This window comes from Chiloscyllium plagiosum, unplaced genomic scaffold, assembly GCF_037043375.1.
Source record: "Chiloscyllium plagiosum isolate Xiang-an unplaced genomic scaffold, Cpla_swu_hap1 HiC_scaffold_31, whole genome shotgun sequence".
Lineage (NCBI taxonomy): Eukaryota > Metazoa > Chordata > Chondrichthyes > Orectolobiformes > Hemiscylliidae > Chiloscyllium > Chiloscyllium plagiosum.
The window spans coordinates 48,002,315-48,026,506 of NW_028270169.1; the positions used below are offsets into that span (position 1 = coordinate 48,002,315).

General features: G+C 38.6%; 1 protein-coding gene across 9 annotated transcripts in view; it reads left to right on the forward strand.

Moving 5' to 3' along the window:
• The window catches only part of LOC122564229 (general transcription factor II-I-like), a 149,633-nt gene that overhangs the window by 105,938 nt on the left and 19,503 nt on the right, over window positions 1-24,192 (forward strand). For all 9 annotated transcript variants that reach the window (XM_087977512.1, XM_087977515.1, XM_087977510.1 and 6 more), the window contains 10 exons: window positions 1,885-1,956; window positions 2,043-2,226; window positions 4,399-4,457; window positions 4,938-5,012; window positions 5,310-5,387; window positions 5,973-6,071; window positions 12,250-12,315; window positions 15,410-15,593; window positions 18,450-18,499; window positions 22,876-22,959. In XM_087977512.1, coding sequence (XP_087833638.1) covers window positions 1,885-1,956; window positions 2,043-2,226; window positions 4,399-4,457; window positions 4,938-5,012; window positions 5,310-5,387; window positions 5,973-6,071; window positions 12,250-12,315; window positions 15,410-15,593; window positions 18,450-18,499; window positions 22,876-22,959 — 951 coding nt within the window. The remainder of the gene's footprint in view (window positions 1-1,884; window positions 1,957-2,042; window positions 2,227-4,398; window positions 4,458-4,937; window positions 5,013-5,309; window positions 5,388-5,972; window positions 6,072-12,249; window positions 12,316-15,409; window positions 15,594-18,449; window positions 18,500-22,875; window positions 22,960-24,192) is intronic.

Genomic DNA, 24,192 nt, shown 5'->3' on the forward strand with positions numbered 1-24,192 from the left:
CAAGCCTGAGAGAGAAACATTGGGCTGTGTAGAAGTAGCAGTCATTTGGGGGCTTGAGGTCATATTTACAGACAAAATGTAAATGTTCTGCTACGTAGTCACCTGGTCTGTATTTTGTGTCTCCACTCAACCTAGTCTACTGCATTTGCTGGTCCCGATGCTGCCTCCTACAGTGAAGTGCAGATAAATTGTTGTTTTACCTGGAAGGTATGTCTGGCACCTTGGACAGTGAGGTGGTAAATGGGCAAGTATTACACCTTCTGCAATTGCATGAGAAGGTGCCCCAAAAGTATTGGGAGCTTTTTGAGAATGGAGGCGAAGTGGACCAAAATGCTGACATCAGAGGTGAATGTGTCGAGTGTGGCCTCTCTCATGGAGAGGTGGCAGCTGATCATCCTTTTTGGATGTGGAGGCTGATGGGTGGAAAGTAAGGATCAGAGGAACCCTATCAGTGTTGGACAGGAAAGAGAAGTGAAGGCAAAATTGTAGGGAATGGATCAGGCGCAGTTGAGGGCCCTGTCAGCCATGGGAGCAGAGAATCCTCAATTGAGGAAAAAGGTAGACAATTCTGAAGTCCCCCAGAGTTAGGTGGCATCAACAGAATAGCTGCTCCATACCTGAAAGAACCAAGTCTTAGTTTTTCAGTTTCAGTACAAAATAAAACTGTAATTTCAACAAAATAGGAGAAGTCTCCTCCAATCTGTTGTACGGACGTCGCAGCATAAAATTGGAATATGTCACTTTAGAAAATGTATGTTTGGTTGTGAGTCCAAGTGGCAGTGGAAACAAATAGAAATTAATAAATGTGATATGAACTTCTCAGATCTACTTTGGTTGAGCAAATCTACAAGGATCGGGCAAAGGACTGCCACTTTAATATAATGGAACCACTATTATCCCATTACATTTATTTCAACTGAATGCCTCCTTTGAGGAGTTGAAGTAATTATAGTTGTCTGGACTGTTTAATCCAACATTTCAAGTTCAATCTGACTGAAAGTTGTAGAGCACTACAATTGCCTGTGACTAATAATTGATCCCTAAAGAAGGGCTTATGCCCGAAACGTCGATTCTCCTGCTCCTTGGATGCTGCCTGACCTGCTGCGCTTTTCCAGCAACACGTTTTTCAGCGCTAATAATTGAGGAAATTGACTTTAGAAATCTAGATCAACATGCACAAAGTAATAGGCTATAGAACATCGTGCACAGTCATAAGTAAGAATAGCTGCACTGGGCCGCGTTAAATAGTCCTAAAACATTTGAGACAGACTGATATTACTTCTCAATTTAATGTTTGGACTGTGTATCGTGAGAGTTGTACGTTTCGAGTCTTTGTTCGATACAAACAGAAAATATTTAGGCAATAGATTTTGTTTCCGTTGTGCAAGGTAAAACTATGAGCACTGTGGTGCACAACTATCTTATCTGTTGTGTTGATCATCCTTGTACAGATGTTTTCTGGAAGTATCGGACAGGGTCTGCTGTTGCTAATGATGATTTATGTGAATATAGTAGATGTTTATTACTTTTAAAATGGCTAACTTTCTACTAGTACTAATAATGAACTTTTATAGTGTTTAATAGCTCCAAATCTGTTGTATTGACCCTAATGACAGTTTAATACTAAAGTGCACCATGTGCTGCCATACTGTATGTGAAACATGCTCTAATGTGACTAGCTTTTACACTGTGTATTCTGTAAGTGAACAATGCCTATCATGAGTTGTTTGCTGTCTTAAACATGGATTTGTAAGTTTTTATGAAGGTGATATGTTGTCCAACCTGCTGCATTTGTGTAATTTTAAAAATTGCTGATCTTTTTCAGTAAGCAACTTAAGCATTTAAGGGTGAAAAATGTTTATGTACTATTTTAAATTATTTCAGGGAAAGAAGATTGGAATATCAGAATTACTAAACTAAGAAAGCAGGTTGAAGAAATATTTAATACAAAATTTGGTGAGTTGCTTTCTGATGTTTTGTACTGCTAATTTTTGAAATTTATTAGCAAAATCTTTGGCATAATGGTTTACTTTTGTCTGCAGCTGAAGCTCTGAACCTTCCAGAACCAGTGAAGGTTCCATATCCATTATTTGAGTCCAATCCACAACATCTCTATGTAGAAGGGCTGCCAGATGGAATTCCGTTCAGAAGCCCTACATGGTTTGGAATACCTAGACTAGAAAGGATCATTCGAGGAAGTGCAAAAGTAAAATTTTTTGTGAAAAAGTAAGACTTTCCTTTGGTTTGGTACAATTTTATGTCTGATTGTTGTATAACTAAGGAAATGAGAGGGAACTTGAAACAAAGTGGCGTTGGAGTGGGGTGATGTGAAGGATCACGTGAGAATTGTGTTAAACCAAAGAGAAAAGACAAGATAGAAGAACAAAGTAGTTAATGGGTAACGAGAACTAATCTGACAGGACAGTGGAGGGTGCACTAGCAGAAAAGGCTAGAGTTTAAAGTGACAGGAATAATGGCACTGTATCTGAATGTGTCCTGCATTTGTAACAGTGATGAATTCATAGCAGAAAGAAAAATGACAATTTCTAGCTTGACAATTTCAGGTGCGTGGTATGGTGACCAAGGTTATAGCCTTAATATTCAAAGGCATTTGATATTTCAGAAGGATAGGAAGCAATGAAAAGATGATGCTGTAGCACTGTCAATTAGAACCTTAAGATGTGAGGGCAAAAATGTTGGCTAATTTGATGGTCCTCAATTCAAATGACTGCCTTTCCCCATAAACCTTGATTCCCGTACTGCTTAAAATTTGCCTATCTCAGCCTTGAATATACGTAGTGATCCACTCTTAACACTCCCTTACATTATACAATTTCGCATTTTCCATACCCTCTGAAGAAATTCCTCCTCATCTGTCTTAAACGTGCGACCCCTTGTTCTGAGATTATGCCCTCCGGTCCTTGACTGTCCCACAGGGGAAACAACTTTGCTCATCTATCCCATCAAGTCCACTCAGAATTTTATATGTTTCAATAAGCTTGCATTTCATTCTTCTAAATTCTGGTGAGTACAGGCCCAACTTACTTGCCTTCTCCACATGAGATACCCTCCATTCCTGGGATCGACAGAAAGAACCTTCTCTGGACTGACTTTAATGCCAGTACATCATCTCTTCGATAAGGGGGCCAAACCTGTTCACAGCATTCGAGCTATCTTTTGATTAGCGTCTTGTACAGTTTTAGCAAGAGCTTTCAACTTTTATACTCTATATTCCCTTTGCAATAAAGGCCAGCACTGCTTTTGCCTTTCCTACTACCCCATTGAACTTGGATCCTTGCTTTGGTGAGTCATGATCGAGGACGCCCAAATCTCTTCTGCCCTTTTAGCTTTTTGCAGTCTTTTTCCATTTAAATAGTCAGTTGTTAACTAATAGCCAACTCTAGTGAGAGATAACATTCAAAAGATTAAGATGTAGAATTACTTTGGGTAAAGATAAGAAATAGCATTTAATAATTCAGTTGTGGAAGTAGTTTATGGGCCTACAGAGTATAAGGGAAATAGAAAGGTACTGCAGTAATTGTGGGTGATTTTGGGCAAAGCAAATTGGCAAAGTTAACCTGGAATCTCAGTTTATGGTGGATTAAGGCAGTTTTTTTTTTAGGTCAGGTGCAAACCAGAGAGCAGCCTGTTTTATATCTGTTAATATGAAATGTGCCGATCAATTAGTTAACTCATAATGAAGCCCCTGGGCAACAGTATCAAAACCTGATAGAATTTTGTATTTGATTTGAATGTGAAAAATGTTTGAGACTAAGAGTCTTATCCTTGTAAGTGTCTGTCTTTATGTTTATGGGGGCAGGGTTCATTAAACTGATCTAGGAAAGTGTGCTGAAAAGTAGGATGGAAAGCAACAGACACATTAAGGCGATATTTCATAACTCTCAGCAATGATCTATTCCAATGAAAGAGGGACTGTTATGGGAAAGAAGTGCCATTGTAGCTAACTAAGGAAGCTGAGAGAAAAAGTTTACAATGCTGAGCAGAAAGTTAGGTCAGAAGATTGGGAAGATTTTAGAAACCAGCAAAGAGTGATAAAGGGTTTGGAGGAACTTCAAACAGTCGCAAGGAGGACTTACTCCACAGAGAGCTGTGGAGGCTGAGTCACTCAATGTATTGAAGGCTAGGAAGTTGAGATTCAAGTGGCAGACGGGCAAGACAAGGCCACAATCTGATCTGATACAAATTTACTGAATGACCGAGCTGGCTTAAGAGGCTGAATACCTGACCTATTCCTCTTTACTGTTGTCTTATTACAGTTCTGAAAACGATAATTTTGTTGTTTTACAGTGTTAAAGTACCCATGTAAATGCATGGTGGAAAATATAATTAATTAATTGTTGAAATTGCTCAGTACTAATTGCAAAGCTTATCAACTAGGCCAGAACTTGTGGAGCCTCACCTCCCTGATAGATTGAAGAAAGGAAAACGCACTGATGGTAAGAATCTCTATCTTTTTGTTTAAAAAAAAATGTCCAAGGCCACAACCAGGGAAATTCTTTCTTGGTTCTCATAAATGTCAAAAATGTGGAAATTAAATCAGTGAAGAACTTATATCCATCTTTGATCAAGCGAGTGTAATTTGGTCACTTTGCTCAATATAAAATTTTCATTAATGCAATCAACGGTAGCTTTATATTTTTTCTCATGCTTAGCGTTCCTGTGATTTTGTATTCCTACAATAACTCTAGTGAGTGTGCAGTATTGGGGTAAAAGTCCATTTTTCAGTGGAAGGAGCCAGTTTTGCAAGGAGGGTGTGGAGTTGTCGCATGTTCAGAACGCATTGAAAAATCATTTTACTAGATATCTCTTTCCTGTCTGGGATGTTGCATTAATCTTAAATTTTAAAGGCCTTTGATGTGCTCTGGATATGTTTCACTTGAAATTGGATTTAGACTATCCAAATTCATTTCACTTAGGAACCCCACCCAGCAACAGAGGGAGGAGACGTGTTTCCCGTCCACCCGAGCCGAATTTAGCACGAACCGTTAAAGGTGAAAGGATCATATTCCTAACCTCCTACAGTGTCTAACAGTTACTAAGTTGTGTGTAGTATTTTATTTTGCAAATGAGCCATGAGCAATTTATTATCAAAATTCATTTTAATTTTTAATAAAGGTGATCTTTACTTTGCGACACTCACTTTAACTTACAGTTAATACACTGGGGGAATTATGACATGTACAGCATTTAGAGCTGAAAAGAAACACTAGCGTACTCGGGAATATGCTGTCTGTGTTCAAATAATTTCTGTTATACTTACGGGTGTACTGCTTTTTATTGTTATTTAGACTCCAGCAGTTCTGCACCAGAAAAAGTTCAAGTACCGACAACTCCAAGCAGCCCAGAGATTGAAGTTACCATTGAAGGTTTTTTTTAAATTTGTACTGCATATGACACTTTTTTCCTTCTATTATATCAGTGAATGATGTGGCCTTCCAAGGAGCCGAGAAATTACAATTTTGGCTTTGAGCTTTCTAAAGGCTTTTTTTCCAAAAAGATTTCTAATGACGCTACCTTCAGAAGATGATTTTCATAGTAGCGCTGACTGAAAGGCACCTGGAACCTTATTGATGGTCTTTTGTTGGTCTCTTTTGTATGTTTTAGGCTGGTTAAGCATTAGCAGTAGCCTTGCACAAATTTAGCTTTCCAAAACCTTTGTCTTATAAATCTGCCTCTTAAATTCCTTATTTGAGTAAGCAGAATATAGCCCTACTTACAATTTTGAATAAGAACTGATAGCCTTTTGCTGTTGCTAGGTTTCTGCATATATCCGTACCTGGCTGCTTGGTATTAAATAGTTTTGTTTTAATATTTTGGTTAATTGTTAAGCTTTAAAAAAGTAACTATTCTGCATATGTTTGAAAGCTAGCTGTTAGAAAAATTTAAGTTTGACAGCTATTTCAAAGCAGCTATGTGGATAAGACTGAATTATCTTCTATTTCTATTGACAGCTTCTGATGAAACTCCTCCAGTTAAAGCAGTAGGAAATATTACACAAGCAAATGATTCAAATGCTACATTCAAACAAAGAGGCAGGGAGTTCTCTTTTGGTAAGAAGTGGATGAGCAGAGTGAACATTATTAAAGTACTTTAGTCGTGGAAGAGAGCAACTCATTAAAAACAAATACTTGGACAGTAGAAGTGGTCTGCGATTTGCTAAATCGGTTTGTTTAAAAAAAGACTTCGCCAACAGACTGCATCGCCTGTCTCATGCTGTCCCCATAGTACCAGGATCTGCAAAATAAGTTTTTTATTTGAGAACACATTTTGTAAAATGCAAACCATTGGATTTTTATTTGTTTTTATGAATCAAAAAATACTAGAATCTATGCATGCGAATGTTTGATATATGTATCTTTTTATATACCAGAACTACCACCCAGTAGTTACACTTGATATGTCGCCTTAAATTTAACATAACTGCATGAAAAAATTTTAAGTTTATAATTAAACTTAACGGGCCTAGTTACCACCTCCAGTGAAAGTCACATTGTCTTTTGTTGGAGTTTGGCTCCAAATTCACACGTTCATTTCTACAGAATTATCTTTCCTCCATTAATTGGCAAAATATGTAACAGAATATTATCTGGTTGACTCTGCTAGTTTCCTCGTAATAGTATGCTAACAAATAAGATTGTGCAAGAAGAATTTTAAGTATTTACAGTGCTAATGTAACCAGTATGTTTTTTTTTTTTGCTTGAGAAATGTACAAATCAAGGCCATTGATTTAGTAGTTTCTATGGAAAATTGATAGTCATGTCATTTGATCCAGAAGGCAAACACAAAATGTGACACAGTAATCACCACTAGCCCCACTTATGTCATTAAATTGTTTACAAGTCTAATTTATCTTCAGTTTGTACCTAATCTTCAAAAACAACTTGCATTTATACAGCACTGTTTATATTCAAAAGCAATTCACAGGTGTTAACCAACAAATTCTAACTTAATATACGTGAGAGAGAGCAATGAATACCCAAAAGCTTGGTCAACCAGTAACCTTTAGAGAGCATCTTAAAGGAGATGGAGAGTATAGGGCCAAAATTTGAGAGCTTGGGGTTGATGCAAAGCACAAATGGCAGAGGTAAAATAATTCAAATTGGGCTGTGCGAAAGGTCAGAATTGTGAATAAGTGTAGAAAAATTGTGGGGTTGGAAAATCTTAGAGATAAGAGGAAATTAGAGCATGCAGGATGAGTAGATCCAGGATAAAATTTTAGAATCTAAGCTTTAGTGGACTAAGTGCAGGGGTGGATGGTGCATGGTACTTAGTGCAAGTTAGAATGCAGCCATATAGTTTTAATAAGTTCTATGTAGGGTGGATAGTGGGAGGAAATCTTTGCAATAGTTTAACCAAGAAATTAAAATAAAAGAAAATGGTCAGAGAGTGTTGGATTAGTCAAAATTGAGAAAAGGTTCCCGGGAATATAGGCTTGGAATGGTTGAGTTAAATGTTTGGTGCTGATTTTGATTGCAAGTGTAAACAAATGTTCTAGGAAGGATAAAAAGTGAGGGGCAAGAGAGGAGAGGGTGTGGCGTTTTTGCTCAGGTATAGCATTACAGCTGTACTTAGGGTATTTCTGGGAATACATCCAGGGAAGTTATTTGGATGGAACTGAGAAATAAGGAGGGGTAGATCACCTTAGTGGGATTGTATTATAGACCCCCCACCACCACCACCACAATAGTCAGCAGGGAAATTGTGAAACAAATTTGTAAGGAGATCTGTTATCTGTAGGAATAGGGTGGCTATAGTATAGAATTTTAACTTTCCAACTATAGACTGGGACTGCCATAATGTTTAGATGGAGAGAAATTTAAGTGTGCACAAGAAAATTTTCTGATTCTGTATGTGGATGTTCCTACTAGAGAAGGTATAAACTTTGACCTACTCTTGGGGAAATAAGGCAGGGCTGGTGACTGAGGTGTCAGTGGGAGAGCACTTTGGGGCGAGCACTCATAATTCTATTAGTTTTGAAATGGTGATGGAAAAGGATAAACCGGATCTAGAAGTTCAAATTCTAAATTGAAGAAAGGCCAATTTTGAAGGTACTAGGCAAGAACTTTGAAAAGTATTTTTGCCGGCACGGTGGCTCAGTGGTTAACATTGCTGCCCCTCAGCACCAGGGGCTTGGGCTCGATTACAGATGTTTGCAGGTAAAGGGACGACTGGAAAATGGGAAGCGTTTAGAAATGAGATAATAAGAACCCAAAGGGGTTCTGTAAACACGTTAATGACAAAAGGGTAACTAAGGAGAGAATAGGGTCCCTCAAAGATCAGCAAGGCAGTCTGTGTGGAACCGCAGGAAATGTGGAGATACTAAATGAATATCTTGCATCAGTGTTTACTGTGGAGAAGGACATGGAAGATCTAGAATGTGGGAGGAATAGATAATGACATCTTGAAAAAAGTCCTTATTACAGAGGAGATGGTGCTGGATGTCTTAAAACACACACACAAACGTGAATAAATTCCCAGGAGCTGAGAAGGTGTACCCTAGAATCTGTGAGAAGCTAGGGAAGTAATTGCTGGGCCCCTTGAAGAGAGATTTGTATCATTGATAGTCACAGGTGAGGTGTAGGAAGACTAGAGAGTGGCAAACGTGATGCCACTATTTAAGAAAGGTGGTAAGGACAAGCCAGGGAACATCAGTGAGTCTGATGTCTGTGGTGGGCAAGATTTGGAGGGAATCCTGAGGGACAGAGCTTATATGTATTTGGAAAGGCTATACCTGATTAGGTAGAGTCAACATGGCTTTGTGCATGGGAAGTCATGTCTCATGAACTTGATTGAATTTGTTTTTAAGTAAATGAGGATTGATGAGGGCAGAGCGGTGGATATGATCTATATGGACTTCAGTAAGGCATTTGAAAAGGTACTCCATGGGAGACTGGTAAGCAAGGTTAGATCTCATGGAATACAGGAAGAATTGGCAGTATTGATATGGCGCTGGCTTGAAGGTAGAAGGCAGAGAGAGGGTGGTGGTGGAGGGTTGCCTTTCAGACTGAAGGTCTGTGACCAGTGGACAAGAATCGGTGGTAGGTCCACTGCTTTTTGTCATTTTATATAAATGATTTGAATGTAAACATGAGTATAGTTAGTAAGCTTGCAGATGACACCAAAATTGGAGGTTTAGTGGACAGCGAAGTAAGTTACCTTAGATTACAATGAGATGTTGCCTGATGGGCTGAGTGGCGGCAGCAGATGGAGCTTTTAATTTAGATAAATGTGAGGTGCCAAATTTTGGAAAGGCAAATCAAAGCAGGACTTAATGTAATGTCCTGGGGAGTGTTGCTGAACAAAGAGACCTTGGAGTGCTGGTTCGTAGTTCCTTGAAATGGAGTCATGGGTAGATGACGTAGTGAAGAGAAGGTATTTGGTATGCGTTCCTTTATTGACAGAATATTTGAGTATAGGAGTTGGGAAGTCATGTTGTGGCTGTACAAAACATTGGTACGGCCACTTTTGGAATATTGTGTGTAATTCTAGTCTTCGTACGATCAGAAGGATATTGTGAAACTTGAAAGGGTTCAAAAAAGATTTACAAGAATGTTGCCAGGGTTGGAGGATGTGAGCTATAGGGAGAGGCTGAATAGGCTGGAGCTGTTGTCCCTGGAATGTCGGAGGCAGAGGGGTGACTTTATAGAGCCCTGTCAAACCATGAGGGGCATAGATAGGATAAATAGACAGTCTTTTCCGTGGGGTGGGTGAGTCCAGAACTAGAGGGCATAGGTTTAGGGTGAGGGGGGACAAGATACAAAAGGGATCTACAGGGTAACTTTTTCAGAGAGTAGTGTGTGTGTGGAATGAGCTACCAATGGAAGTGGTGGAGGCAGGTACAATTACAACATTTTAAAATTCATGTGGATGTGTATATGAATAGGAAAGGTTGGGAGGGATATGGGCCAAGTGCAGGCAAATGTGACTAGATTAGGATATCTGGTTGGCATGGACGAGTTGGTTTGAAGGGTCTGTTTCCCTGCTGTACATCTGACTCCAAAGGTACCAAACAGATAGATGATTGTTTAAGCTATAGACAAACAGAGGTAGAGATACAGTGAGGTGAGGTAGAAGTAGTCAGTCTTGATGCATAAGATATATAGTCTGTAGTTCATCTTGAGACCAACTACAACATAAATCCGAAATTCAGATTTCGACAGTTGTGGGAGAGAGATGGAGTTGGTGTCAGCCATAAATGTAATAGCTTCAATCTTCATATTACGATAAAGAAAAGTTCAGCTCATTCACTGGGTGTCAGACAAGCTGTGATAATAAATGGGGGGTACTGGGGCTGAGAAGTAGTCCTGAAGTAGTGATCAGTGTATATCTGGAATCTAACATTGTGTTTATGGATAATGTCCCTGAGGGACAACTTTTTTTATCTTATTGAAAATAAATACAGAGGAACCTTGATTATCCGAACGAGATGGGCGGGCACTATTTCGTTCGGATAATTGATTATTCAGTTAATTGATTTCCTTTTAGGGCTCGGAGTTTTCTGTGAAGTCTGCTCTTCTTTCAGGAGACTAGGCAGCAGCATATTGTGCGTGAGCACCCATCCACTGCCTGCGCCTGCCCCCCAACCCTGTCTGCTCCCCCAAACCATTTCTGGGGACATGGGGGGTTTAGGGTACACCCCTGTGTAGGACTCCAGGGAAAGTGTTGGGAGGGGGAGAGGGTGGGATGTCACTCATTTAGAGATGGTGTATGGACTGTCCAGGATTGTTCTTGGCAGCATTTCAGTGACCCTAATTTGTTTTTAAACATTATTCCTGTAAACAAAAGACGCAATCAGGGTTGAAACAACTATTTTTGACATAATGTTTCTATCAGGACCTTGAGATCCCCTTCGAATAATCCGATATTCGGATAATTGAGGTTCCTCTGTAGTAAGTGTGTTCTTCTGAAATCTATTGGAAACAGTGAACTGCTTGTGTCTTTACTCTGTCGTGAATGCAGTCAGTCAGTTCAAGCACAGGAGTTACGGCCTCAAATCCGTTCCTCCATGTTGTTACTCATGCAAAAGGTATTTTAGTCCATTTGAAGTTTTACTCTTTCATGTTGGTGAATCCCAACATACCTGGCCCATATCCCTCCAAACCCTTTCTATTCATACACCCATCCAAATGCCTCTTAAATGTTGCAATTGTACCAGCCTCCACCATGTCCCCTGGCAGCTCATTCCATACACGTACCACCCTCTGCATGAAAATGTTGCCCCTTGGGTCTCTCTCATATCTTTTCCCCCCTCACCCTAAACCTATGCCCTCTAGTTCTGGACTCCCCAACCCCAGGGAAAAGACTTTGTCTATTTACCCTATCCATGCCCCTCAATTTTGTAAACCTCTATAAGGTCACCCCTCAGCCTCTGACGCTCCAGGGAAAACAGCCCTAGCCTGTTCAGCCTCTCCCTGTAGCTCAGATCCTCCAACCCTGGCAACATCCTTGTAAATCTTTTCTAAACTCTTTCAAGTTTCACAATATCTTTCCGATCCTCTTCTCCTTTTCAGCTTTCAGGTGAACTGTGACCTCACAATCTACCCTAATATAACTAAACCCTTAACCTTGGAATCATCTCAAGAGTTTTAGATTTTTAATGCTTTCATTGATGTTTGTGCTACAGTTTTGTAAGGTTAGCAGCTTCTGTTATTTTTCCTTGTGTTGTAAATCATATGATCATGGCTGAATAACATGATTTCTATCAATCTGTTGATAACTCAAGAATGTGCAAAATTCTGCTACAGGGAGAGTGCATCTGGTTTGTTAAAAAGAAACAGCACAATTGTTTGCCAAATTCCACACTGGAGGGGCGGTGAAGAACATTGCTATATCTTTGCAAGTTGTCAAGTCCTTTTTGATTCCCGCAACTCTCTTCTAAAAAGATAGTTCCAAATTACATGCCTTTGTCTTGAGGAAATGTGAAATTTCTTGTTAGTATAGAGATCATTTAGATGTGTTTATGATAGTGGGAACATCTCCATGTATCTTATGTGCATCCTTTACTTATATGGTATGTAGCTTTAAACCACCCTCAAGAAATGCATCTTGAATTTTTTCAATCTATAATTACACTGCCAACATTTCTCAATTGTAATAAGAATCAAAAGGCATTTTGTGTTCATGAAATTTTATAAAAACTGATGGTTCCCTATTCAATTAGCATCAACATGCTTGAAGTTATATTTGTAGAATGCAGTATAATGAGTTTGATGTTGCTTGTCATTACAGAACAGTGGAATGCGAAAATCACTGAGTTGAAACAGCAAGTGGAGACATTGTTCAATGAAAAATGCAGTAAGTAATTGTTTTACCAGAATGAAACAGTAAATTTTGAAATGTCCTATGAATAGCTATCAATGTTACAGAAATATTTCAAGATTATGGAGCTTTTAATTGATATATTTCAATTGTGGAATATTTTAGTGGTATACTTATGTTTTGACAATTTGGCAAAATTTTTGTTAGCTAAATGTAGAACCATGTAACCTCTAGGAATGGAACGTAATTGTTTTGCATTGTACAATACTATAATCCATTACGTTGGTGTCTAAGACTGAGCTTCTGGTGAGCAACTGAGTAGAGGATTCTTGTGTATGCCTTAGTTCAGGTTCCTTTCTCCAGTAGGTATATTGCAGTACCCTGTAACAGCATCCTGACGTTTTAGAGGGATTAACTACATTGAGCAACCAGTACTATGAAGGATGGTGATGCTCCTTTGATAGTCCCATGTAGTGAGATGACTTAACTATTGCAAAAATATGAAGATAAATAATGGAAGAGGAAAAGCTGTTTGTTGAACCTGCTGCACTATTAAGTGCAATCATGGCTGATCTTCAGTATCCACTCTATTTTATCAACCATTCCCTAAATCCCTTGATTCATTCAGAGACCAAAGGTCTGTCAATCCCAGATTTAAATATGTTCACTGATAACAGTAAATACAACCCCCCAGGGGAGAGAATTCTAAAGAAGCTCAACCCTGGAGTAGAGAAATGTCTCCTCACGTTAGTCCAAAATGATCACTGCCCCTTATCTGGAGACTGTGATGGTCCCCACCTCTGACCCTGTGTTCTAGATACCCTGTTCAGCTAAAATAACCTCTTTATCCAAACAGGTCCTTCGTAACTTTGCATGATTTTCATGAACTCACTTCTCATTCTTCTAAAATCCAGAGAACATAAACACTGTTTACTCAGTGTCTGGTCAGAGAACAAGCCTCTCATTCCAGAAACAAATATAGTGAATGTTTTGATAAACTGCTTCCTATGCAAGTATATCCTTTTTTTAAAAATATTATAGATCGGACTTTATGGGCTCCCACTGGCAGGTTTGCAGACTTCCCACTCACCCCTAGATATTTGCAATTACAGGTGAGATGGTGACATTGTGTTCATGTTCCTGGACTAGTAATCCAGAGTACCTCAGGAAGAGGTAAATGAGTGTTTGTTTGTATTTACAGAGCTCTGGGGACATGGATTCAAATTCCACGATAACAACTACTGCAATTTGAGTTAAATTTAAAATGTGGAAAATAATGCCATTTTCTATAATGGTGATTGCAAAGTTATCATCAATGGTCGTGAAGTCTATCTGGTTCACTAATGTCCTTTCGGGAGAGAAATTGTCATCTTTACTTGGTACGGCCTAGATGGGATTCCAAACATTGTAGTATGATTGACTCTTAACCATTCTCTGAATTGGCCGAGCAAGTCATTCAGTTTCGAGGGCAGTTGCAGATGGGTAACCCATTCTGGTTTTTAGTGCTACTCGACATTCTATGAAAGGATAAAGAAAGAAAACTATTTTTAAAATGATGATTATGGGGCTCCTGCCACACTTGCCCCAGTTAAGGTCATTAAGGATCCCTTTTTCAGTCCAATTTGCAATTACCCTGGTAGAACCTAGCCAGGATGTACTGCATGCATAAGATTCACTGTCTTGGCTGTAACTCTGAAAATGATGCTTATGTGGTGTGTTACATTATCCAGATACAGCAAGTCTTTACCCAAAAATTGAATCTGGTTAGTTACTCCAGATCATTTAATCCAATTGGTTGAAATTTTTATCTTGACCTATGTCAAGATAAAATGTTTGTTTCTGCAGAGCCAACTATCAGATTTACTTGGCTGATGTCGAACTAAGTAAATTGTTTGAAGAGCGATCACTGTTGATGAGTTACCTTCTTTAGATTTATTCTCTAAATCAAATTGGAGTTGATACCCTGAACTGATGAATATAGTTTTGTCACTTTATGCCAGGCTTCCCAAAGAATTATCAACCTCATGGCTATTTTTCTAGACAGGATACCTTCAGCAAGTGGATGTAGGAACTGCAGTTTCTAAGTTACTGAAGAACCTAGGATTTCAAATACTATGATCCCGGTTAATAATCCTGGTGAGTCAAATCCCAGGGTCAAACCTAGCTCGTTTTAAATAAGGTGGAAGTCATGTACTTCAGATATTAACAAGAGGCTTTTTTAAAAGTAAACATAATAAAACTAATTAAACAAGTAAAAAATAAAACATATTACACTCAGCAAAAAAAAAATTCATTACAGATACCAGCAAAGGATTCAAGCTCTCATTATCCCTTTCACTCCAATAAAATTGATTTAAAATATCCATACCTTTCCTGTTAATCACTATCTCAACATTAAGGCCCCTTACTTACACTGGCTGTGATAAGTGGAACTGATTTCCTTCTGGCAAATTTCTATGCAGCCACTAGATGTTTTATTGCCTTCATCTGGTGTGTGTCATTGAAATGCCTGAAACAAATGGCAAATTAAATTTTCTACTACTTGTAACTTTAAAAGAAACCAGTGCAAGTTCCCTGAGCTCAAATGTCTAACTGCTTTGACTCTGTGGTGAATCCATATCCTGACTTCTTCTGGATTGTTCTACTACTGTCAGTGGAATCTTATCACTAGGCGTCATTGCAACTTGTTTATGCATTGAACTGTTAACCACCCCAGCTCTTCAAGTCAAATTTATAAAACCTCATTAAAATGCACATAAGCAAACCAAATTTTATAACGGTCGAAAGCTCTCCTATTAAACACTCAAATTGACTAGCTAGCTAGGTCTTCCCCTTGCATACAATCCAAGATATAAATTATTATATATATTTATATATAGCTATACATTATTCGTAACTCTGTGAAGTCTAAATTTTATGTGCATCGGATAATTCTGTCTGCAGAATATAGCAATTCCCAACAGCTTTTTCAAAACTTCAGTCACTATTCTCATAACCTTATCATGGTCCCAGCCAGCATGAAATCAGTTTGGACTGTTATCAGTCATTTCACAGTGCAGTTAATCATCTGCTTGCATGCACAATATCACTATATTAGGGAATGTTTTATAAGCTTGTTAATTTGTTGCAGGTGAAGCATTGGGTGTTTCAGAACCAGTGAGAGTACCTTATGCATTGTTCGAATCACATCCAGATGACTTCTACATTGAAGGCCTGCCCGATGGTGTCCCTTTCAGAAGGCCGTCAACCTTTGGAATTCCTAGGTTGGAAAAGATTCTCCGAGCAAAAGCCAAGATCAAATTTATAATTAAGAAGCAAGTGAACTTTTACTATCATCTGCGATTAATTATTGGATTTGTCTAATGTGCTCTGCTAGAAGAACAATATAATTATGAAGCAGCTAACTGTAAGAAGCATTATTTCCTGATGGGATATGATAGACCACTGACTCTCAATGGCTTGGTGATGCTCTTAGTTTAACAGCTAGACTATTGATAGTTCAGATACAGTGTGCCGTGTTAATGCAATATCTTATGATTGAAGTTAATTCTTGCAGGTTGAAGAGAATTCTAAGTATTCAAACAGTTTGTGTGTGCACAGGCACGTACGTGCATCTGGAGGCACTCCGGATATTATAGATGTTCCCTTGATATATTTCCAACACGTGACCAGGCTGGTTATATATGTTCAGAGTCATGAAGGAACACTAGGATTTCCAAAAAACACACGGGATATTTGTGTCATAGATACTTTAAATGGTGAAAAATTAAACCGATGACCAGCCTCTCTTTTGTTTATGGGATGCCGTCAGTATTGGCTAGGCAAGCCTTGCTGCACATTCTTAATTGGCCTGAAAAAGATGGTGATGAGCTGCCGCCCTAAACGCTGCACTCCTTGGAGTGCATGGATACCCATATTGGAGTTAGGTTCTGATCCAGCGACAGTGAATAAAAGGCGAGTCATACTTCCAAGTTAGGATGGTATGTGTGTTGGGGAGCAACTTGCAAGTGGTGGTTTTCCTATGTATCTGTTGCCTTGGGCCTCCTCAGTGGTAAAGGGCATGGGTTTGGAGGATATTCCCAAATCAGACTTGAGTTATTGCAGTGTACCTGCAGCTGGTATGGAGTGACGCCACTGTGTATCAGTGGTGAAGGAAGTGAATGTTGAAAAATGTCACTTGGTATACCAGTCACATGGGTTGCTTTGTCCTGGATGGTGTTGAGCTGCTTGAGTATTGTTGCACTTGTTCAGATAAGTCAAACTTATTCCATCACATTCCTAACTTACGTCTTGTGGATGGTGGGCAGGCGTTGTGGAGACAGGAGTTACTGCAGAATTCCTAGTGTTGTAGCCTCAGTACCTGCATGACTGGTTCAGCTTAAGTTCTAGTTAGTGGTTCCCCCCCTCCAGGATATTGATAGTGGGAGTAATGCCATAGAACATCAAGAAGCGATGGTTACGCTTTTCTCTCGTTGGAGATGGTCTGGCAATTATGTAGTGCCAGTTATCAGCCCAAACTACTTATTATCCAGATATTGCTGCATATTAATACAAATTGGTTCGAGGTCTGCAGTGTGCATTATGCAATCATCATTAAACATCCCCATTTCTGAGGTTATGATGGAGGGATGCTCATTAAAGCTGTTGATGTTGGGCTTAGGAAAATGCCATGAACGAACAACTGCTGAGTGATATCCAGTCATCTTTCTTAGCACTATATCACTTCAACAAGCAGAGAGTATTCAAAGTTTGTGCGAAGATTTGTAGCTCGGGTGCTCGTTGTTGTGGTTCTGTTCGCCGAGCTGGAAGTTTTTGTTGCAAACGTTTCGTCCCCTGGCTAGGTGACATCATCAGTGCTTGGGAGCCTCCTGCGAAGCGCTTCTTTGATGTTTCCTCCGGTGTTTATAGTGGTCTGTCCCTGCCGCTTCCGGTTGTCAGTTTCAGCAGTCCGCTGTAGTGGTTGGTATATTGGGTTCGGCTTGCCCTATGTCTGGCTTGCCCTATGATAGTAGTGTTGTCCCAGTCGAGAACAGCCAGGGAATTCCTAAAGGCATGGCATTCATCCACAAACTCCATCAACAAACACATCGACCTGGACCCAAAATACCAACCACTACAGTGGACAGCTGAAACTGACAACCGGAAGCGGCAGGGACAGACCACTATAAACACCGGAGGAAACATCAAAGAAGCGCATCGCAGGCGGCTCCCAAGCACTGATAATGTCGCCTAGCCAGGGGACGAAACGTTTGCAACAAAAACTTCCAGCTCGGCGAACAGAACCACAACAACAAGCAGAGAGTATTCCTCTTGATTCCAGTTTTGCTGGCTGGCTGCCTTCATACTATAATCAGTTAAATATTGTCAGTCACACTCTCTCCTCTTATTTGAAGTTCCGCTTTTTAACTGTGTTTGAACCAAGACTCTATAATGAGCTGCTTTGGCAGAACCAACACTTGAATGTAAATGAGCAAGTTATTCCTTTGCAAGTGTCACTTGATAACTGATCTGGTGAGCCCTCTATCATTTTGTTTTTGATCAATAGTAGATGGATAGGTTACTAAAATGGCCACATTGGAATTGTTTACCCCCAGTGTTCCAGTTCAAGAGGCAGCTCACCAGCAATTTTGCAATTGGAATGGGCGTTAATGCTTGCGTAGCTAATAATATCTGCATTCTGTGAATGTATTTAAGAAAATCTGGATGTCTGAACACAAGAATTGAAAACTATAAAAATATTAATACAACTGACATTTTTCTGAGCTGTTTGGGGGGGGGAGAAATGTGTCTAATTGGTAGGAAGAAAAACGTGACAGAGTTAGATTATAGTTCTGAAGGCGAAAGGGATCAACAGATTTGGGGAGAAAGTGAGAACAAGATGCAGGGCTGGATGGTCAGCCATGAATCTGTTGAATGATGGAGCAGTCTTGAAAGGCCAAATGGCCTACCCCTGCTCCTCTCTTTTCTGTGTAATAACTTTAAAGAATGGAGGATGGACCAGCATTGTGTATTTGTTGCTTACTTCAGACTCTTGTGTTCTCATCTTAATGCTAGGCTTTGCTCATAAATGGAATATAACCATTGACATTTCTTGAGGTAAATTCTCGACTTAAACTGCACTCTGCTATTTTATTTTTAAAGTGAAGCTTTTGAATTTTTTTCTCCACCAGACCAGATTTGTTTCAGACTGCATTACAGGAAGCTTCCAAACGACCCCAGAGTAAGTACTAACAAAATAATGATATATGTAGACAATAGCACTGGTGGGTGGGAGATTCTTGCAACTGTAGTAATCATATGACACTAAATGGCAAGAAATTACTTTTATGCATAAAACTCCAGTTTTAAAACTCATTTGACTGTGCTGTGAAAATTTCAGGATGTGTAAGTAAAGCATCCAAAACTTGTTGGTTGATTTTTTTTTGTTTTAAGTCTTATGACTGCTTAATTTAAGGCTTGCAATTAATAACTGAGCATACTTCATAACCTGTTATTATATTATGGTATTATCTGAAGCAAGACCATAATATGGGACAAACTGGCTTAGTTAAATTTATACTATAATCAGTCTTTAATGCACGTTTATCAATTAAGTACTTCTGTGAAGAATTATAATTATTCTATAAACTGTTAAAATTCTGATTATACACAAAGTAGATTAAAGTAACCCATTTAAGTGTATAAATTTTCGCACCACACCAGTACATGAATATTTTTACATTTGTGACTTGCCTGAGTAGCAAAATCAGTTTCAAAACAATTGATGGTTGAAAATGTGTCCACCTGACAGATTGACCCTGAACAAAAGTACGACTTTCTTTTGAAAAGAATTAAAATGCTGTCTAAAGCAAATTCTTCTTTCTGTACTGTGCTGAATTGCATGTTACGCAGAAAGTCACCTGAAATGGGAGGCAACAGATTATGGTTATTTGAAGAATGCTTTTTAAATGAAAGCTTAAAAAAAACTGACATTGCCATTTCAATTATTTATGGTTTAAAAACTGTCTGACATTCCTGGGCCAGCCAAGCTATTGTGTGTGTAAGGTGAGCAGTGGGTTGAGAATTTCATTATAATCCAGTTCTGTCCTTTCTTGCGCTTCAAAACAAAATTAGAGGCAGATGCTCCATCTTTTTGTGTATCCATAGATGTCCATCCTGTGCTGGCATAAGAAAAAGATAAGGGTGACAGCAGTCAACAGATGGACTTGATGTAATTATTAACACTTTGGACTCTGAATCCATGCTCCTTTCTCAATGGAACATTGATTATCTGCTGCAGACATATTGGGTCTAATGTCTGCCTCCTACAATGACACTTTTTTGATTGCAGGGATATTTATTTATCAGTGATGAGTTCTCGCAGAGGAACAAAATAACATGTTAGATCATTTGGAAATAGACTTCTGTAAAATTCCTGACAGTCTGTAAACAAACACACCTAAGCAACATGCCAATTATATACTCTGCCCTCTTGAAATGACCCTGAATGAGGTTTAGGAGAAATAGGCAAGTAGAAATCATGGCCTGCCTATCTCTCATAGCATAATATTTTAGAGTTTTCAGCCCCAAGTTAAAAGGCTGAGTCTGAAAATGGCAGGTATCCAATACTTGCAAGATCTTTAATGTAAGAAACATTTTGGAGAGATGAAAAAGCTCTCAAATCTAGACCATAAAATTATTTTGAGGTGTTTTCTGTAGATGCTGCCCCAGTACCTTAATTCTACTTGAGGAATTACAGCAATTTTCAGAGAGCATTTTCTCTTTGGGTCAGTTACATGTCTTAAAATATATAGAAAAGGTTGCTTCAGCCTCCATACTGCCATGTTAATCATAATGGTCTAATTCAGTTCCTCATCCGGGGTTGTTTAACTCCAATGAGTTAGGTTATTTAAAATAGTAAAACGCATTACAAGATGTGAAACATATTTCAACAAACCAGCGTGCAGCTTGCAAACTCAGACAGCTTGCAGACAGATTGGCAGGCAGTCACAACATTGTACATAGACAACACATAGCATCCTTTAAAAGCAAGGTACGCATGCAGCAGAACTAAAATGACTGAGGAATCCATATAGGTAGGATTTCTGTGTGCATAAAGATATAGCCACATCATCTATTTATGTGCAGAGATTTTTTGCTGTAACCTCCACTGCTCTTCAGAAAATGTGGGTCGCTTTCAGGGAGAAGAGTCTGACCAGTTTTGTGGGAAAACCCAACTTCAGAAAACTGCTGATGCAGAAATGTTTGCCCATAATATTAAAATGTTTTTGTCTGTCTCTGAAAGATTGATAGATTTATGATTTGTAACATTTAAGACCTTTTAAGATTTGTTGGACTTTTACCTATAGTTTCTCTAATTTTCTTCGATTTTATTTTTATCTGCATCTGCCATGAATTTTTGTCCTCCTAGCAATTTGTTCTTCAAAAATGCTTCAGTGTTAACCTGGTATTCTGTTATAGTTTTAACTGATCAATTTGTCCATCATTCAATCCACCAACTCCCTTTGATTATAATCTTTCTCTTCCTTTTTACCTTAAAGCTTTGTTTGATTTTCAGTTCTGACGTTGACTGACTTGAATATTTTTAAACTTTTCTGCCCTTATTCAAATATGCCACACCTGTCAGTCATTTGATTCCAGGATTTTCTGGAGCTAGATGAGAAGAATTTTAATCCCAATGATTTATATAATTCTGGAGTTGCTTACCTCTGCTCAGGAGAAACCTCTTCAGCCAGAGAGAGGTGAATCTGTGGAATTCATTGTCACCGAAGGCTTTGGAGGCTAGGTCATTGAGTACATTTAAGACAGCGATGGATAGGTCCTTGAGAATCAAGGGTTATGAGGAGAAGGCAGGAGAATGGGATTGAGAAACTTATCAGCCATGATAGAATAGCAGCGCAGACCCGATGGGCTGAGTGACCTGATCTCTGCTCCTATGTCTTATGGTATCTATGATCAGTGTAATGGAGTGTTCTTGTGGCTATCTTTGGTCCAATTTTCCATCTCAACTTCAGAAACACCACAAAGTCCTCCTATATGCAACTTCACAAACCAGGTGGGGCAGTGGTTACACATTATCAGTCACAGAATACGAAGATAGTATCCATTGAATTTGTGTTCTCTCATTGGAAGTGGAATCTTGGCAATAGTTGCTTCCTTTTGCAAACCGATCATGTAGGTCAAATCCTGAACATTTTCTGCAATCTAGTTTCTAGGTAATATATTCATATCGCAGTGGGCCTATGGCTATATCCTGCAGAGCATTACAACAGTAGTTAAGTCTTTCCAACGTTGTTGAGGGATATTCAGCAGGCAACTTGTGATATACTAATCACCTTGGTATTGATGTGAATTTTCTATGTCTGAATTGAATGCCATGTAGAAAATGCATTAATCATATACCAAAGTTTTTCAAATTCCTGTGATGGGCTTTGGTGCAGAGACACTTAGTGCTGCCATAAGACTGACTTGCCACCTTCAGTGCTCTCTATCAAAGGCATGTGGGCTAGAAATTTCCTGCAAATTTCGTTTTATGCCACATATCCAAAATTTAAAACTTGATTCTGGATTCTGTAAATGGACTGGTTGGAAGATTTTGCCTATTATCCTTAGAAGTTACGAAGCACGTAAAATGAGACCTATTTGCTATCTTTTATCAACGCACATGTCACCTGAATTGGAATATGAATAGTATAAGAAGGATGAGAAATACCTGATTCTTTAACTCCTTTTTTTTAATTAGAAGTATACTGGTTAAAGTTAAATTTCACCAGATGTCGTCTTGAAGCTAGTTTTCGGACAGGTGTCTTCCAGTTAGTATCATCATCTTGGTGCTTGACTGTAATACTGGACTGGAGATGCTTGTTAGCATGTTTTATAGTCAACCACTGTTAACATAGTGAGAAGAGTGCCCGAAACCATAGGTAAGTCCACCAAACACTACAATCAATAGCCGAGCACAGTGCAATCATTTCAGAATTTTCCTGAGCAGAGCATAATCTTCGGGTAAAGACAAAAAGCAGTGAAGTTGAAGATTATCAATTTAGCCATAATTTCATTGAGCGACAGAGTAGATTTTATAGGCCAAATGGCGTCCTCCTCCTTCATTTAATTGTCTTTTTATTATCTCATCAATAATTTTCCTTGAAAATGCTGTATTAAACAGAGATTCTCTCTTTCAATATAGAGAGATTGTAAGTTTACTATCTACCATGGCACAGGATTTGGAGTAGTCTATTACATTCAGATTATTTTGCAATCTTCCTAAGCTTAAAAAAGATGATTAAACTGAAGCCACCAAAATGGTCACTGATTATGCAGTCATGATTTCTCCAGGCTGGCGATAGTATCTTACCTGTTTGAATTTTCAGTGTTTCCATTGGACTGAAAGAAAATTCAATTCAAGTGTTGTTGTGTTGCAGTAGCATTCCTCAAGTATTATTATGACAAGAAAATGTTTTGAACAACCTATTGGTTGTGATGTGTTTTTTGGTTGGTAAAAGTTAGGATTTTCTGAGGTGGTTCCAGTTGAGTATAGGATCACAGACATTATTAGTACAAATTCAATTAGTTTTATTTGTTTCCTTTTTAAATCAGCAAGGTCACAAACCTCCTTGGAAGAGAAAACACCAGAGGTGAAGAAGCCAGCACCACCTACTACTATTGCTGCTCCCACTGCAGGTAAACAAAACTAACTCTCTATCTAATTTCAACTGTGTATATTAATACTGAAACAAGAATCAGACATTTATTTTACATGGATGGAATACTTTTTTCATTATTAAATATTAACATTTGAGTTGTGTACTCACCGTTCCAGAACTGTAAACTTAAAGTGAATGCTGTATTAGCACCTGTTGCTAAATACAGACCGCATGCTAAGGAGTTTTTTTTCCCAAAATAAGTACTTTGTGTCTGTTAAGTGAAGCAGGTTATAACTAGTTGGGCTAAATTTCTACTGGTGACATGTTATTTACCAATGGCCTAATGATACTATCACTGGACTGTTAATCCAGAAACATAGATATATGTTCTGGGAACCCAGGTTCGAATCCTGCCATATCTGATGGTGGAATTTGAATTCAATAAATATGTGGAATTAAGAATTAAGGGATGGTGGGGGAGGGGAGGGGGGAGTTGAAGAGAAGAAATTTTCAACCTACATTTATTTCTGTGAAGCTTATACAAACCCATTCCTGGCCTACTAAAGTGGAGCATGTTCATCTTTTTTTCTCCCTAATTTACACACAACCATATTAGATCTGAAGCTGACTCCCTCAAGCTATTAGAAAATAAATCACCTGTCTACAGCCATACTTACAAGTAAATCATTCAAACTTTCAGGGAAATTCCTACGCCATTAATACAAATCTAAATTTAAATTATATAAATCATGTGGTCTACATCATACTAATTTCATCTAAAGACAGTCCTTTACTGTAGAAATTTAAGAATGAGTGTATGGTTCTATGAATACAAAGGTTTCCCAAAAGATTTATGAATAAAGTTATGAGACACTTTGTTTTGCAGTACAGAGGACGTTGAATTTAGCAATGGGAAAAATATTCCAATGCATCCTGCTACTTGTACAATTTCATTGTAATGATTAGTGTACCCTTGCAGGACAGAGCCCAATATCGATCATTGTGCTTAGTATAGTGTCTAGTTATGCATTGTTACTGTCAAACCATTCAACATGTACCCGTTAGAATATTTCTGATTCCTCAGCAAGCTTCCCCAAAATTCACAAACAGACAATGTTTTTCAAAAGCCTTCCAAAACCTAACCAACCCAACAAGACTAAAAGGGTCAGAAAATACTTACTTCCCCTTGTGCTGTCACTGACCACCTTGATCTCTCGGTGCATGTGTGCATCTCGAACCTAATCCTCTTTGCAACTGTGGGAAGGCTTTG